The 13,877-nt window shown below is 41.4% G+C and overlaps 1 protein-coding gene across 1 annotated transcript in view; it reads left to right on the top strand.

Moving 5' to 3' along the window:
- The window catches only part of rai14 (retinoic acid induced 14), a 227,263-nt gene extending 218,158 nt beyond the window's left edge, over positions 1 to 9,105 (top strand). The window contains exon 16 of the mRNA XM_085966328.1: positions 4,981 to 9,105. Coding sequence (XP_085822454.1) covers positions 4,981 to 5,058 — 78 coding nt within the window. The 3' untranslated portion in view covers positions 5,059 to 9,105. The remainder of the gene's footprint in view (positions 1 to 4,980) is intronic.
- Positions 9,106 to 13,877: the final 4,772 nt, after the last annotated feature.

Here is a 13,877-nt window from a genome sequence, read left to right as displayed (position 1 = left end):
GATGCCTTACTCCGATGTGTCGCCATGATTGATGATGGTAGCAGTAGCTGCCAGGGCCAGAAGCTTGGCAGTCTGCTGAAGTGAGCAAGGCTTGTGGAAGCCCTTAAATGAAGCAGCAGCGATGATGTCATCGGAGGCGAGCTTCCCACCTGAAAAGCTCACTGGCTAGGGGTTCCCACACGTGGGGAATCAATAGGGCTATAAAATCAAAATTGCATCAATTTCCCACATCGTTCAGGATTCGTGTGGGAAACACGAAATGTGGGGAACACGACCCCAACCTGCCCCCGTAGCAAAATCCAGCCCTTTGTTTAAGTACACTCGGTTAAGACCACTCTCTATGTTGTGCTCTCTATATTGAGAGCAAAAGCTGACTCCCGGAGTACACAAATTCCAACCTCTCTAATGTCTCTGGTCTGAGTAGTACCTGTTAAATCTAACCCTTTGCTTCTGATCTCTCAATTAACCTATTGTGTCACATTTCCTCTTATAGCATATACCTGAATCATTGTAATGAGCCTCCTGTGAAAAACCTTAGTGAATTCCTTCTGCTAATCCATATACGCTACATCTATTACATTCCACTTATCTATACAATCAGTCACTTTTTTTTAAAGATTAAATTTGTCAATAAATCCACACTGGCTGTCCTTACTCCCAGGCATCTAATTAATGTACATTAATTTGATTTTGAATTATATTGATTCTAATAGTTTGTTAACAAATTGCATTGGACAACTTGTTCTTCAGTTACCTGGTTTAACCTTCTTTCCTTCTTGAACAGAGGTGTTACATTGTTTACCCTCTAGTTCCCTAGCATAACTTGCCTATTGAAGGACAATTGTAAAATTGTGATCAGAACCTCTATCTCTTTTCTGCCTTTGTTTAACAGCCTAGAATGCATGCCGTTAGGAATGGCTGACATATTCATTTAAATTCTGCTAATTATTTCAGAACCAATTCCTTTTCTACAGTTATCTTCTGCATCCTCTTCTAATACATCTGTATTCATACATCTGTGTTCTCACCTCTACCATCATTTGTAAAAATGGATGCAGAATATTTATTGACTATCTCTGTCATTCCTTCATCTTCCATGGCTACATTTCCCCTATTTATCTGAGTGGTCCTAACCTTTTAATTATTTTACTTTTCAAATTAAAAACTTTACTGTTTTCTTTTTCTAATATCTACCAGTCTTTTTTCATATTCACTTTTAGCCCTAATAATCTCCCTTTTCACCTCACCATTACACCATCTATATCCCTCATGATTTTCCTTAGTATTGGTAGCTATTAATTTATCAGATGTCTCACTTTTATATTTCAGTTTAGTTTTAATCTCTCCGTTTATCCACAGAACTCTATACTTTAATGTACTCCTTTTTCATTTTATACGAATATATCTGTTTTACACTCTTATCTATTTCATATTTGAAGATTTCTCAGTGCTGATTTGCCATTTAGTTTGCTGAATTTTCTGTCCAATTTAAGCCAGATCCCTTCTTGTCTCAGCATACTTTGCCTTTTTTCAGTCCAGCACCCTTATCTTTGACTCTTCCTTATCCTTTGCTACTTTCAAGTTGAACCTAAGTTGTGGTTGCTACCTCCCAATTGTTTCTGTATTATATCTGTTATTTGTCCCACTTCATTTCCCATACTTAAATCAAACAATGCTTCTTCCCTTGTTGGACAGGAAACATTCTAAAAAGTAGTCCTCCCTGTGACAAAATAAGTTACCTTTATCATAATCTATCTTGGGATATTAAAATCACCCAAAATGATTGCCCAGTTACTCTTGCCTCTTTCTCTGAACTTTCTACAGATCTCCGCCTCTATCTCATCTCCATTATTTGGTGGCTGGTAATGCACACCAAGAATTGTAAAGTTTATTTTCCTGTTCCCTAACTCTAGCTTTAAGGATCCTGTCTGAACAAAACTTCCAGAACAGACACACATTCTAGTGATGATAGAATCCTATATATTTATTAAGGTTGGGGAGGTGCAGGCACAAGTTGCCACATGAGGTTATGTTACAGTGGCAATAATGGAAGTTTGGTTCATACAATGGCAGGAATGGGAACTTAACATTCCTGGTTACAGGAGGAATAGGGAAGGGGAAAAAAAGGAGGGGCTGCAGCAGTATTGATCACATATCCTGTTACTGCCCTAAAAAGGGATAATGTGCTTGAGGGTTCTAAGACTGAATCTATTTGGTTAGAGTTAAGAATCAGAACAAGAACTGTTACGCTGCTGTCTCTATAGTGTAGACCACCAAATAGTGGTAAGGAGATGGAAGAGCAAATTTCAGAAAGATGTAAAAACAATAGAGTACTGATAATGGGGAGATTCATTATCCTAATATAGATTGGGGGACAGGGGGAAGTGTAAAGGGCAAGGAGGGGGAGGAATTCCTGAAATGTGTCCTGATCAGTATGGCCTGGATATTAACAGGGGCAGGTTACGTAGGCGGGGGCACGGAGTTTTGTCCAGGTTTCCTCAGTTGCTGTGGAGTTTTTAAGGAGGGCGGGGGCGCGATCCATCCCCGACTCCGAGGGTCATTGTATGGGGGTGTGGTCTGATTGGGAATGAGCTTGGGGCCGGGGGGTTGCACTCCTGCTCATCCTAGTCCACAAGCAGTGCTGTAAAGGCACTTGCCTTCTCCCCGATGCTGTCCTCGCCTCCCTCCAGCTGCCGGGCTCCCTGAGGCCTGTTAAATTAGTGGCTGCCAGTCTCATTAAAATATTCAAATTGCCAACCCACCCCTTGTCCCGTCTCCGTTAAACCCAGAATTGGGCGGGTTGGGGATGGGTTTCAGATTTTTTTAAATTTTAACATGATTCTACCCTAACCCAGCCAGTTTGGGGGTTAAAATTCACCTCTACATTTCCAGCCCAATGAGAAAGGAAGCAGTGCTGGATCTAGTTCTGGAGAATGAAATGGGGCAAGTGGAGAATGTTACAGTGGGAGAGCATTTGGGAAACAGTGATCACAATATCATTAGGTCTGGAGTAGTTATGTAAAAGGACAAGGAATAATCAAAGGTGAAGATATTCAACTGGAAGAGGGCTAATTTCAGAGAGTTGAAAAGTGATCTGGCCCAGGCGGAATTCAAACAAAGACTAATGGGTAAAACAGTAAATGAGCAATGGGAGGCTTTCCTGGATGACTAAAGAAATTGGGATTAAAATTAAACAGAAACAGGAGGCTTATGATAAATGTCAGGATGATAATAGAGTCGAGAATCAAGCAGAATATAGGAAGTGCAGGGGAGAACTGAAAAAGAAAATAAGAGGGGCAAAGATGTATGAGAAAAGATTAGCAGGTAACATAAAAGGAAATACTAAAGTATTTTATAAACATAATAAAGAGTATAAAAGGATAGTTAAAGAAAGGGTGGGACACATTGGAGACCAAAAAGGAAATAATCTTGTGGAGGCAGAGGGTATGACTTGAAGTACTAAAGTACTCGACAGAAAGCAGAGAGTAACGGTCGTTTCTCAGCCGGGAGGGAATTATACAGTGGTGTCCACCAAGGGTTGCTATTGGGACCACTGATCTTTTTGATACTAATCAATGGCCTGGACTTGGGTATAGGGAGCATAATTTCCAAGTTTTCAAATGAGACAAAGCTTGGAAATGTAGTAAACAGTGAGGAGGATAGCAGCAGACTTCAGGAGGGCATAGAGCAAATGGCAGATGAAATTTAATGCAGAGAAATGTGAAGTGATGCATTCTGGAAGGAAAAATGAGAGGCAATATAAATTAAATTATACAATTTTAAAGGGGGTGCAGGAACAAAGAGACTTGGGGGTTCACATACACAAATCTTTGAAGATGACAGGACAAGTTGCTAAGTCTGTTTTAAAAAAGAAAGAATATGGGAATTTTGGCTTTATAAATAGAGGCAAAGGCCCTGAGGCTGGGTGGGGGCGGCGTTATGCTCTGGAAACCCAGAAGTGTATGTGTGAATTATTTTTCCCAGGTCCCCCACCCGACAGCTAGCCTGATTGACAGTCTTGGCTGCCTGTTGGACATTTGGGGGCGAGGGTGGTTGGGGAGAGAGATTGTGGGAGCTGGGTAGAGCGTGGTTGGTGGGGGATCGGAAATCCTGGGGGTGGGGAAGGTGACAGATCGTGTCGGGGGGGGGGCAGATTGGGGTGGTGTGGGGTTTACATGCTTAGCTTGTTGGGCCTGGAGGAAACTCTGCTGGTCCGCTACCTTATGGATCCATAATTTTTTGTCTCCTTTTACCTGCCGGGTTTCCCGAAGCCAGGGAAACCCGGCCGACTGTAGTTAACATAGTAACCTGTTAAAATGGAGTTACGCAGCTTCCTTAAAATGTTTCAGCGATGACCCGTCTCCTGAGCGTGGATTGGTCGCTTGCCCCTTGTCCCGCCTCTGTTAAAACCAGAACTGGACAGGTTCGAGGCATGATGGGGGTCACATTTGAAATTTTTAACATTTTTACTTACCATAGAGTACAAAAGCAAGGAAATTATTGTAAACCTTTATAAAGCACTGGTTAGGCCTCAGCGAGAGTATTGTGCCCAATTCTGGGCACCACACTTTAGGAAGGATGTCAAGGCCTTGGATAGGGTGCAGAGGAGATTTACAAGAATGGTACCATGGATGAGGGACTTCTGTTATGTGGAGGCAGTAGAGAAGCTGGGATTGTTCTTCTTGGAGCAGAGAAGGTTATGGGAAGATTTGATAGAGGTGTTCAAAATTATGAGAGTATTTGATAGAGCAGATGGGGAGAAACTGTTCACCCTATTCAGCTGAAGCTTATCCATTGTGTACACGGCAGCAGGGGTTATCCTGAGATTGCTACTCTTGCAGTCCTGTTCTTGAACCTGATTCTTCAAATTCCCTTAGTGGGATCTCAATTCTATTTCTTCCTATGTCTTGGAGCCAAAAGTTACCATTTTAGCATATGGCTTTGTTCTAGGTCTAACTTTTTTTTTCAACATATTTCCAGGGTCAAATGGATGAAGATGTTCAGAAGGCTCTGAAACAGATTTTGACAATGTGCAAAACTCAGACACAAATGAAGTGATATATATATATATATATATAACATTACATAGCCAATTCTTGTCTAATGTTCAATTGTCACTGCTGTTAAAAAGAATGAGTATGGGATAATGGACTATTAAAACTGCAAAAAAATAGTTTACAGGAGCTTTCTTTGTTCTACGTACTAACTGTGTGTACCTTATTATCCTATTAAAAATATGTAGTCTGTATGTTTGTACCAAACTGCCCATACTAAAATTTCATGGGAACAAACTAGTTTGTAGAGCTTCATTGTTGTCATATTTGTTAATAGACTTATTTCGTTTGTTAAACATGCCATTGGAAATGCAAGATCGTGATATATTGTGGTTAGGGTAATAATATGAATAACCAGAAGCAAACACATCTAGCATCAGAAATTTACTAGTCCAATTACACAGTAAATTAATGCACGTGTTATCATGGGATACATAGGAAACATTGAATGCACTGGAAAAGCTAATGCCATCTTGACATCCTTTACTTGACTTACAGATGTCCACAATGTAGCAGTGTTGGTACTGCAGGTGGGGGGAAATACTGCAAACTGAAGAGAATAAATGAGAATATATCTGAAAAGACTTGGGTTAGTGTAGTAAGCAACCAGGCATAGAGAGAGATGCCAGGGATGTGTAGAGAGTGGTCACGTGAAAATCTCTGCTATGATTAATAAAATTTTGCATGTGGCTTTTTGATTACTGCTGAAAGTCGTCAATCTGGATTGGTTCTGCACCTGGCATCTTCTCTGCTTTCAGCATGTTGGCTTCATCCTTGGTCTTGTCAGCTTAGTTTGTGGAGTCTTTCCATTCCTGTTCTGTGTACTTGGCCTCTCCTGTACCATGAATCTCGCCTCTCCTGTACCATGAATCTCTCCAAGTCTCAATTCTGAATGCAAGTGCTACTAGTTTTTTCCATAATTTTGTATTCACTGCCCCCCCCCCCCCCCCCCACCGTTATCTCAGTATGGTGCAGAGAAGTTGTGATGCAATTTCTTCTGCTCAATAACAAGTTTTCGGAAAATATATATTTGGTTTACATAAATTGAACATTAGCTTGCATTTCTTTTGCAACAAAGATATTTTACACCATTTGAAAAATAGTTAACTGATACCTCTCGTTCTCCATTAGCTAGTAGCATAGGTGCTTGCTTATATGGTAGTTATGCTTATATGGCAGACTTGTTAACATTTGAGACAGAGTAGCTGAGGTGTCAAGCCTATTTTCAGTTAATTATTTGAATACAATTTTCTGCAATAGGGCTTTGCACTGTACAGTAAATTTTGATATGCAGCTGCATAATTATTAATGATTCTCATATCATTTGTATAGTTAAGTGACAAAGTTGTAAATTAAATGATCATTGATAAGACATATCTTTTTACTTATTGTGTAAGCCCTTACGTCACAGCCTACACAAATAGCTAACAAATCAGTTATGATAGTAAGACGGTTTCACTTTTTTACAACATTCATAATCCTGAACAGCATATAGATCTGAACAATACCTTCCAGAGTAGCCTAAACCAATGTGCAGATATGCATGTCACATTCATATTTTTATGTAATCATTAAAGTTTTACACCTTGACATTCAGTGAGAAATTAAAATCGTTATTAGATGATAAAAATAGCTCACTGTCATGATGGTTTTTCAGTAAAGTAAAATTAAATACTGCATGAGTTACATCTTACTAAGTAAATAGATTACTTTGTCACTAGACCTTTTAAGACCAGTTGTTATTCATTTCATTAGAATAGCAATATTTAAATATTGGAAGATCCATTCCCTTATACAGTTAAAATTAGTTGGAGAAACATAGAATAATTCTGACGAAGGGTCACAGACCTGAAACGTTAACTCTGATTCTCCCTCCATGGATGCTGCCTGGCCTGCTGAGTGTTTCCAGCATTTTCTGTTGTTATAGAATAATACTGCTCTGAAATTGGGTACTGCATTTTAATGTATACTAAGAAAAGGTCCTACATTTTATTTATAATGCAGTTAGTTTGGGTTTTTTATGGGGGGGGGGGTTATTTCTCATGATTAATGAAAAGCTGAATGCAAGCTAGCTTGAAGTTATGTACTGTATCTATATAGTAACAAGAACTTGCCATTGAAGCTGTGCATCAACCGAAACAGTGTTATTTCTCCATGTTAAGATAATGTTTATATTCTGAGCAATAAAATTAAAGCATGGAATAATGAAGGATTCATAGAGATCTTAGCTTTATATTGTACATTTCCCCATTGGGTTGTTAGCATATATAATTTCAAGCTATTTGCAAATTACTAGTTAAAAGTTTGCAATGAATGATGATTTAACCTATTTCTGCAAAAGTGGTGGAGGAATCTGCTGTTAAAACAACTTGGTTCATAATGGATATTTTTAACCCAGGTCCCAGCAATATACTCAGTGAGTTGCTTTATTGTCTGTTTGAATTAAACCTCTACAAAATTACCATTCTTCATCTTTTCTTCTAATATTGTGCATAACATTTAAAGTAAAAATAATAACACAGAATTTGGATTTTTTTTGCAGCGTGCTATAGCTATTCCACAAAATGAGTATTTGGTGAATTTATTTGGTATTCCTGAAGTTCAATGTTGCAATCAGTATATGATGGATTAATATGGACTATCAAAGCAACAAAATTATTATCCAAATCATAGTGATATGTCTACATAGGACATAAAAATTGTGTACAAAATTCTGTAGCTAGAGGAAGCCTAACCTGGAAAACTGGCAGTTAGAAAATAAAAATCCTTCTATACCATTTTTCAGATTTCTCCATTGAAGGCGCTGACTCAATGCTAGAATGCGTGTTCTCCATTATCTCTCAAGTAGCTAGTGAGTGTTGGAAAGATACTCAACTGTAGAAGGTGAGCCTGACCTGGTTCTCCCCAGCACCCAGGCATGGAAATTCTTAGACGCTCACTGGATAGCAATTTAGGCAGGGGTTTTGGTTGATTTTTTTACCCTCCTGTTTCCAATGAGGCACTCAGGCCAATTGTAGCATCCTGACTGAGATCAGCTAACTCAGGACTGATCAGTGATTGAATCAGGGACCTTTCTGTTCTACATGGCTTAAGGCCACACTTAGTGGTGCATGTAGAACTAAGCCATTGGAGGTCCTGGAATGATTCTTTCTATAGAAAATATAGTAGAGATTGGACTGTTAGATCACATTTATGTTCCATATATTAGAATATTTGGATAGAAAATTATGTAAAAATGCAAGTATCATTCTTTATAGCACCGGAAGATTTGAAGGATATTGTAGTCATGTGAATTTGTTTTTATTCTTCAGCCTTTCAAATGCTAGCCATGACTATGTGGGGTTCTGCTTATCGAACATGGCTAGGATTAAACCACACTAAGACCAATGTATGACCGTTTTCATTCTCAGGGCTTCTTTGTCTGAAAGACATTTACTACAGGAAGGTCCCCTAATAGAAAAAGCCAACTCAAGGCAAAAAGAAATCCTTTGTGTCCATCTTAATTAAAAGCTTTGCAATTTGCACAAAGCTTTATCCTGTGTGTGGACTCAAGGGATATGGGGATCCGGCGGACCTCTAAGATGGAACCCAACACAGTTCTTGTGCAGAATGGCTTAAAAAATGCTCCAATACTGCCTGCTCTAATGGAAAATTCAATAGAAGTTAATAAAGATAACACATAGGTAACCATGATGATGCCTCTCCACCACCCCCCCCCCCAAAAAAAAAAAGTTTGCTGAATTATGGTAAGTTGCACTGAGAAAAGGACACACAACTGGGGTCTGTGTCAAATGTTATGTCTTGCAAACTCTGTTGTTGAACGTCGAACACTTATATTTCAGAAATGTAATATTTTACAAGTTCAGCTACACTATTGGCAATACACAGGCAATCAGCCACACTATTGAAAACATATTTATTACAGCTGCCTATACTACAGTACAGCATTTTAAATAAAACTAATGTATTTTAATCCTTGTATTTCATTGATTCCAATGTATTTTGTGGATAATAAATGTTTTTGTTATTAAAGACTTCCTGGTGCACTTGAGTCATAATGTTTGTGATACTTTAATGTGACTGCCAAGTGAAAGCCCTCAGAATAATGTTTAATGTTGCTTATGGCATATTACACTAAAACTGAATCCAGAGAGGTAAGTGAGAATGGCGCAGATTTCTTCCTCATTTTGTCTGTTGGCGAGACCAGCTCATGGCAAGGAAATACCAAATAAGAATAAGAATCTGGTTAAAAAATAAACTAGTTACCACAGAATATGTACCCTTGGAATAGTAAACATGATATGGTTTACAGAAAGTCTGAAACCAGACCAAGGTTACATCAGTCATTCTCTCAGTACAGGTGGAAACATTTCTGGAATGGAAGGAAACCCAATCGGAACCAATGACCTAAGAATTAGGAGCAGGAGTAGGCCACATGGCCCTCGAGCCTGCTCCGCCATTCAATAAGATCATGGCTGATCTTTGACCTCAACTCTACTTTCCTGCCGGATCCCCATATCCCTTGAGTCCAAAAATCTACCTCTCTCAGCCTTGAATATACTCTACGACTCAGCATCCACAGCTGGAGGTATATGCAGCTAACAAGAATATTGGTATTAATTGACAGAGTATAGCTAAAAGTCAGACCCAAGGGTATAAATGTTTTCTAATGGTGGACCTACTACTTATTTATTGATGAGGAATGTTGCAATGCAGCTACAAAGTGTATGAATCTACCAGCAAAATGTGATGAGGTTGAAATAGACATAGAAGATAGGAGCAGGAGTAGGCCATTCGGCCCCTTGAGCCTGTTCTGCTATTTAATGAGATCATGGCTGATCATCCAAATTCAGTACCCTGTCCCTGCTTTCTCCCCATATCCTTTGGTCCCTTTAGCCTTAAGAAATATATCTAACTCCTTGAATATATTTAATATAAGTTGGCCTCAACTGCCTTCCGTGGTAGAGAATTCCACAGGTTCACCACTCTCTGGGTGAAGAAATTCCTCCTCATCTCAGTCCTAAATGGCTTACCCCTTATCCTTAGATTGTGACCCCTGGTTCTGGACTCCCCCGCCATCGGGAACATCCCTCCTGCATCTAGTCTGTCTAGTCCTGTTAGAATTTTATAAGTTTCAATGAGATCCCCTCTCATTCTTCTAAACTCTAGCAAATATAAGCCTAATCGACTCAATCTCTCTTCATACGTCATTCCTGCCAGCCCAGGTATCAGTCTGGTGAATCTTCGCTGCACTCCCTCCATGGCAAGAACATCCTTCCTCAGATAAGGCGACCAAAACTGCACACAATACTCAAGATGTGGTCTCACCAAGGCCCTGTACAACTGCAGCAAGACATCCTTGCTCCTGTACTCGAATCCTCTCGCTATGAAGGCCAACATACCATTTGCCGCCTTAACCGCCTGCTGCACCTGCATGCTTACCTTCAGCGACTGGTGCACAAGGACACCCAGGTCTCGTTGCACTTCCCCTTTTCCCAATCTATTGCCATTCAGATGATGATCTGTCTTTCTGTTTTTGCCACCAAAGTGGATAACCTCGCATTTATCCACATTATACTGCATCTGCCCAATCACCCAACTTGTCCAAATCATACTGGAGTTTCTCTGCATCCTCCTCACAGCACACACACCCACCTAGCTTTGTGTCGTCTGCAAACTTGGAGATATTACATCTAGTTCCCTCGTCTAGATCTCATTAATATAAATAATATGAATGGACCTGAGTAATAAGGGTAGCAAATTATTAATTGGTAACTGCTGTAGATCACCAGTACAAGATAAGTAAAGAGAGAGGCAGGGCTGAGGAACATTGTAATATACTAATCATAAGAACATAAGAGCAGGAGTAGGCCATACGGCCTCTCGAACCTGCTCCGCCATTCAGTAAGATCATGGCTGATCATAAAACCTTAAATCCACTTTCCCACCTGATCTTGATATCCCTTGATTCCCCTAGAGACAAAAAATCTATCTCAGCCTTGAATATACTCAACGACTCAGCATTCACAGCCTTCTGGGGCAGAGAATTCCAAAGATTCACAACCCTCTGAGTGAAGAAATTCTTCCTTGTCTCAGTTTTAAATGGCCGACCCCTTATCCTGAGACTATGCCCCCTAGTTCTCGACACTCCAGCCAGGGGAAACAATCGCACAACATCTACCCTGTCAATCCCCTTCAGAATCTTGTATATTAAAATGAGATCGCCTCTCATTCTTCTAAACTCCAGAGAGTATAGGCCCATTCTACACAATCTCTCATCATAGGACAGTCCTCTCATCCCAGGAATCAATTTAGTGAACCTTCATTGCACCGCCTCATAGAAACATTGCAGATAGGAGCAGGAGTAGGCCATTCGGCCCCTCGAGCCTGCTCCGCCATTCAATGAGATCATGGCAAGTATATCCTTCCTTAGGTAAAGAGACCAAAACTCTGCATAGTACTCCAGGTGTGGTTTCGCCAAAGCCCTGTACAATTGTAGCAAGACTTCCTTACTCTTGTACTCCAATCCCCTTGCAATAAAGGCCAACATGCCATTTGCCTTCCTTATTGCTTGCTGTACCTGCATGCTAGCTTTCTGTGTTTCTTGCACGAGGACACCTGAATCTCTCTGAACACCAACATTTGAAAGTTTCTCACTATTTAAAAAATATTCTGTTTTTCTATTCCTACCAAAGTGAATAACCTCACATTTCCCTACATCATACTCCATCTGCCACCTTACTGCCCACTCACCTTCATCAGTCTATCTATATCCCTTTGCAGACTCTTTGGCCTAGCTTTTCAGTGTGCCTTGCGGGGGGCTAAAATCCTGAAGTCGGGGGTCCCGACACCATCCCGCCCAAAACCCGCCTCCACGTAAGTTTCAAAGGAGGCGGGTACCCGCCCCGCACTGGGACCCGCTGACCCGAGGCAGGAAGGGATTAGTGCCAATTAACTGCCTGTTAACAGGCAGTTTTTAGCCTAATCCCTATTTTGAAGGGTGTCGTGTGGGATTCCCGACGGCTCCAAACCACGCCAGGTTAGAGCAGGCGGGCCATCGGGTTGAAGGACTTGGAGGGGTCGAGATAGAGTTATACAGCACGGATAGAGGCCCTTCGGCCCATCGTGTCCGCGCCGGCCATCAAGCCCTGTCTGATCTAATCCCATATTCCAGCATTTGGTCCGTAGCCTTGTATGCTATGGCATTTCAAGTGCTTATCCAAATGCTTCTTAAATGTTGTGAGGGTTCCTGCCTCCCCAACCCTTTCAGGCAGTGAGTTCCAGACTCCAACCACCCTCTGGGTGAAAAAGTTCTTCCTCAAATCCCCTCTAAACCTCCCGCCCTTTACCTTGAATCTATGCCCCCTAGTTATTGACCCCTCTACTAAGGGAAAAAGCTCCTCAGCATCCATCCTATCTATGCCCCTCATAATTTTGTACACCTCAATCATGTCCCCCCTCAGCCTCCTCTGCTCCAAGGAAAACAAACCCAATCTGCCCAGTCTCTCTTCATAGCTGAAGCACTCCAGCCCCGGTAACATCCTGGTGAACCTCCTCTGCACCCTCTCCAACGCGATCACATCCTTCCTGTAGTGTGGCGACCAGAACTGCACACAGTATTCCAGCTGTGGCCTAACCAGTGTTTTATACAGTTCCATCATAACCTCCTTGCTCTTATATTCAATGCCTCGGCTAATGAAGGCAAGTATCCCATATGCCTTTTTTACCACCTTATCCACCTGTTCCGCCGCCTTCAGGGATCTGTGTACTTGCACACCCAGATCCCTCTGACCCTCCGTCTTGCCTAGGGTCTTACCATTCATTGTGTATTCCCTTGCCTTGTTAGTCCCCCCAAAGTGCATCACCTCGCACTTTTCCGGGTTAAATTCCATTTGCCACTGTTCCGCCCATCTGACCAACCCATCTATATCGTCCTGCAGACTGAGGCTACCCTCCTCGCTATTTACCACCCTACCAATTTTTGTATCATCCGCGAACTTACTGATCATACCTTTTACATTCATATCCAAGTCATTAATGTAGACCACAAACAGCAAGGGACCCAGCACCGATCCCTGTGGTACCCCACTGGCCACAGGCTTCCAGTCACAGAAACAACCTTTGACCATCACCCTCTGCCTTCTGTCACTAAGCCAGTTTTGTATCCAATGTGCCAAGGCACCCTGGATTCCATGGGCTCTTACCTTCTTGACCAGTCTCCTGTGCAGGACTTTATCGAAGGCCTTACTGAAATCCATATATACCACATCCACTGCGTTACCCTCATCCACACACCTAGTCACCCCCTCAAAAAAATTCAATCAAATTAGTCAGACATGATCTTCCCTTGACAAAGCCATGTTGACTATCCCTGATTAATCCTTGCCTCTCCAAGTGGAGACTAATTTTGTCCCTCAGAATTTTTTCCAATAATTTTCCTACCACTGATGTTAGGCTCACTGGCCTGTAGTTCCCCGGTTTTTCCCTACTTTCCTTCTTGAATAATGGTACTACATTAGCGGTTCTCCAGTCCTCTGGCACATCCCCTGTGGCCAGAGAGGTCCTGAATATATGTGTTAGAGCCCCCGCAATCTCTTCCTTTGCCTCACACAGCAGCCTGGGATACATTTCATCCAGGCCTGGGGATTTATCCATTTTTAGGCCAGCTAAAACCGCCAATACCTCCTCCCTCTCGATGTGAATATGTTCGAGCATATCACAGTCCCCCCACCCTATTTCTATGTCTACATCGTCCTTCTCCATAGTGAAAACAGATGCAAAAAATTCATTTAGAACCCCTCCTACATCTTCCGGCTCCACACA

Source organism: Somniosus microcephalus, chromosome 2 (assembly GCF_052327205.1).
Source record: "Somniosus microcephalus isolate GS21.2 chromosome 2, FLI_Smic_1.0, whole genome shotgun sequence".
NCBI classification, from domain to species: domain Eukaryota; kingdom Metazoa; phylum Chordata; class Chondrichthyes; order Squaliformes; family Somniosidae; genus Somniosus; species Somniosus microcephalus.
The sequence above is the reverse complement of the archived record's forward strand: the minus strand, read 5'-3'. Positions and strand labels throughout refer to the sequence as shown.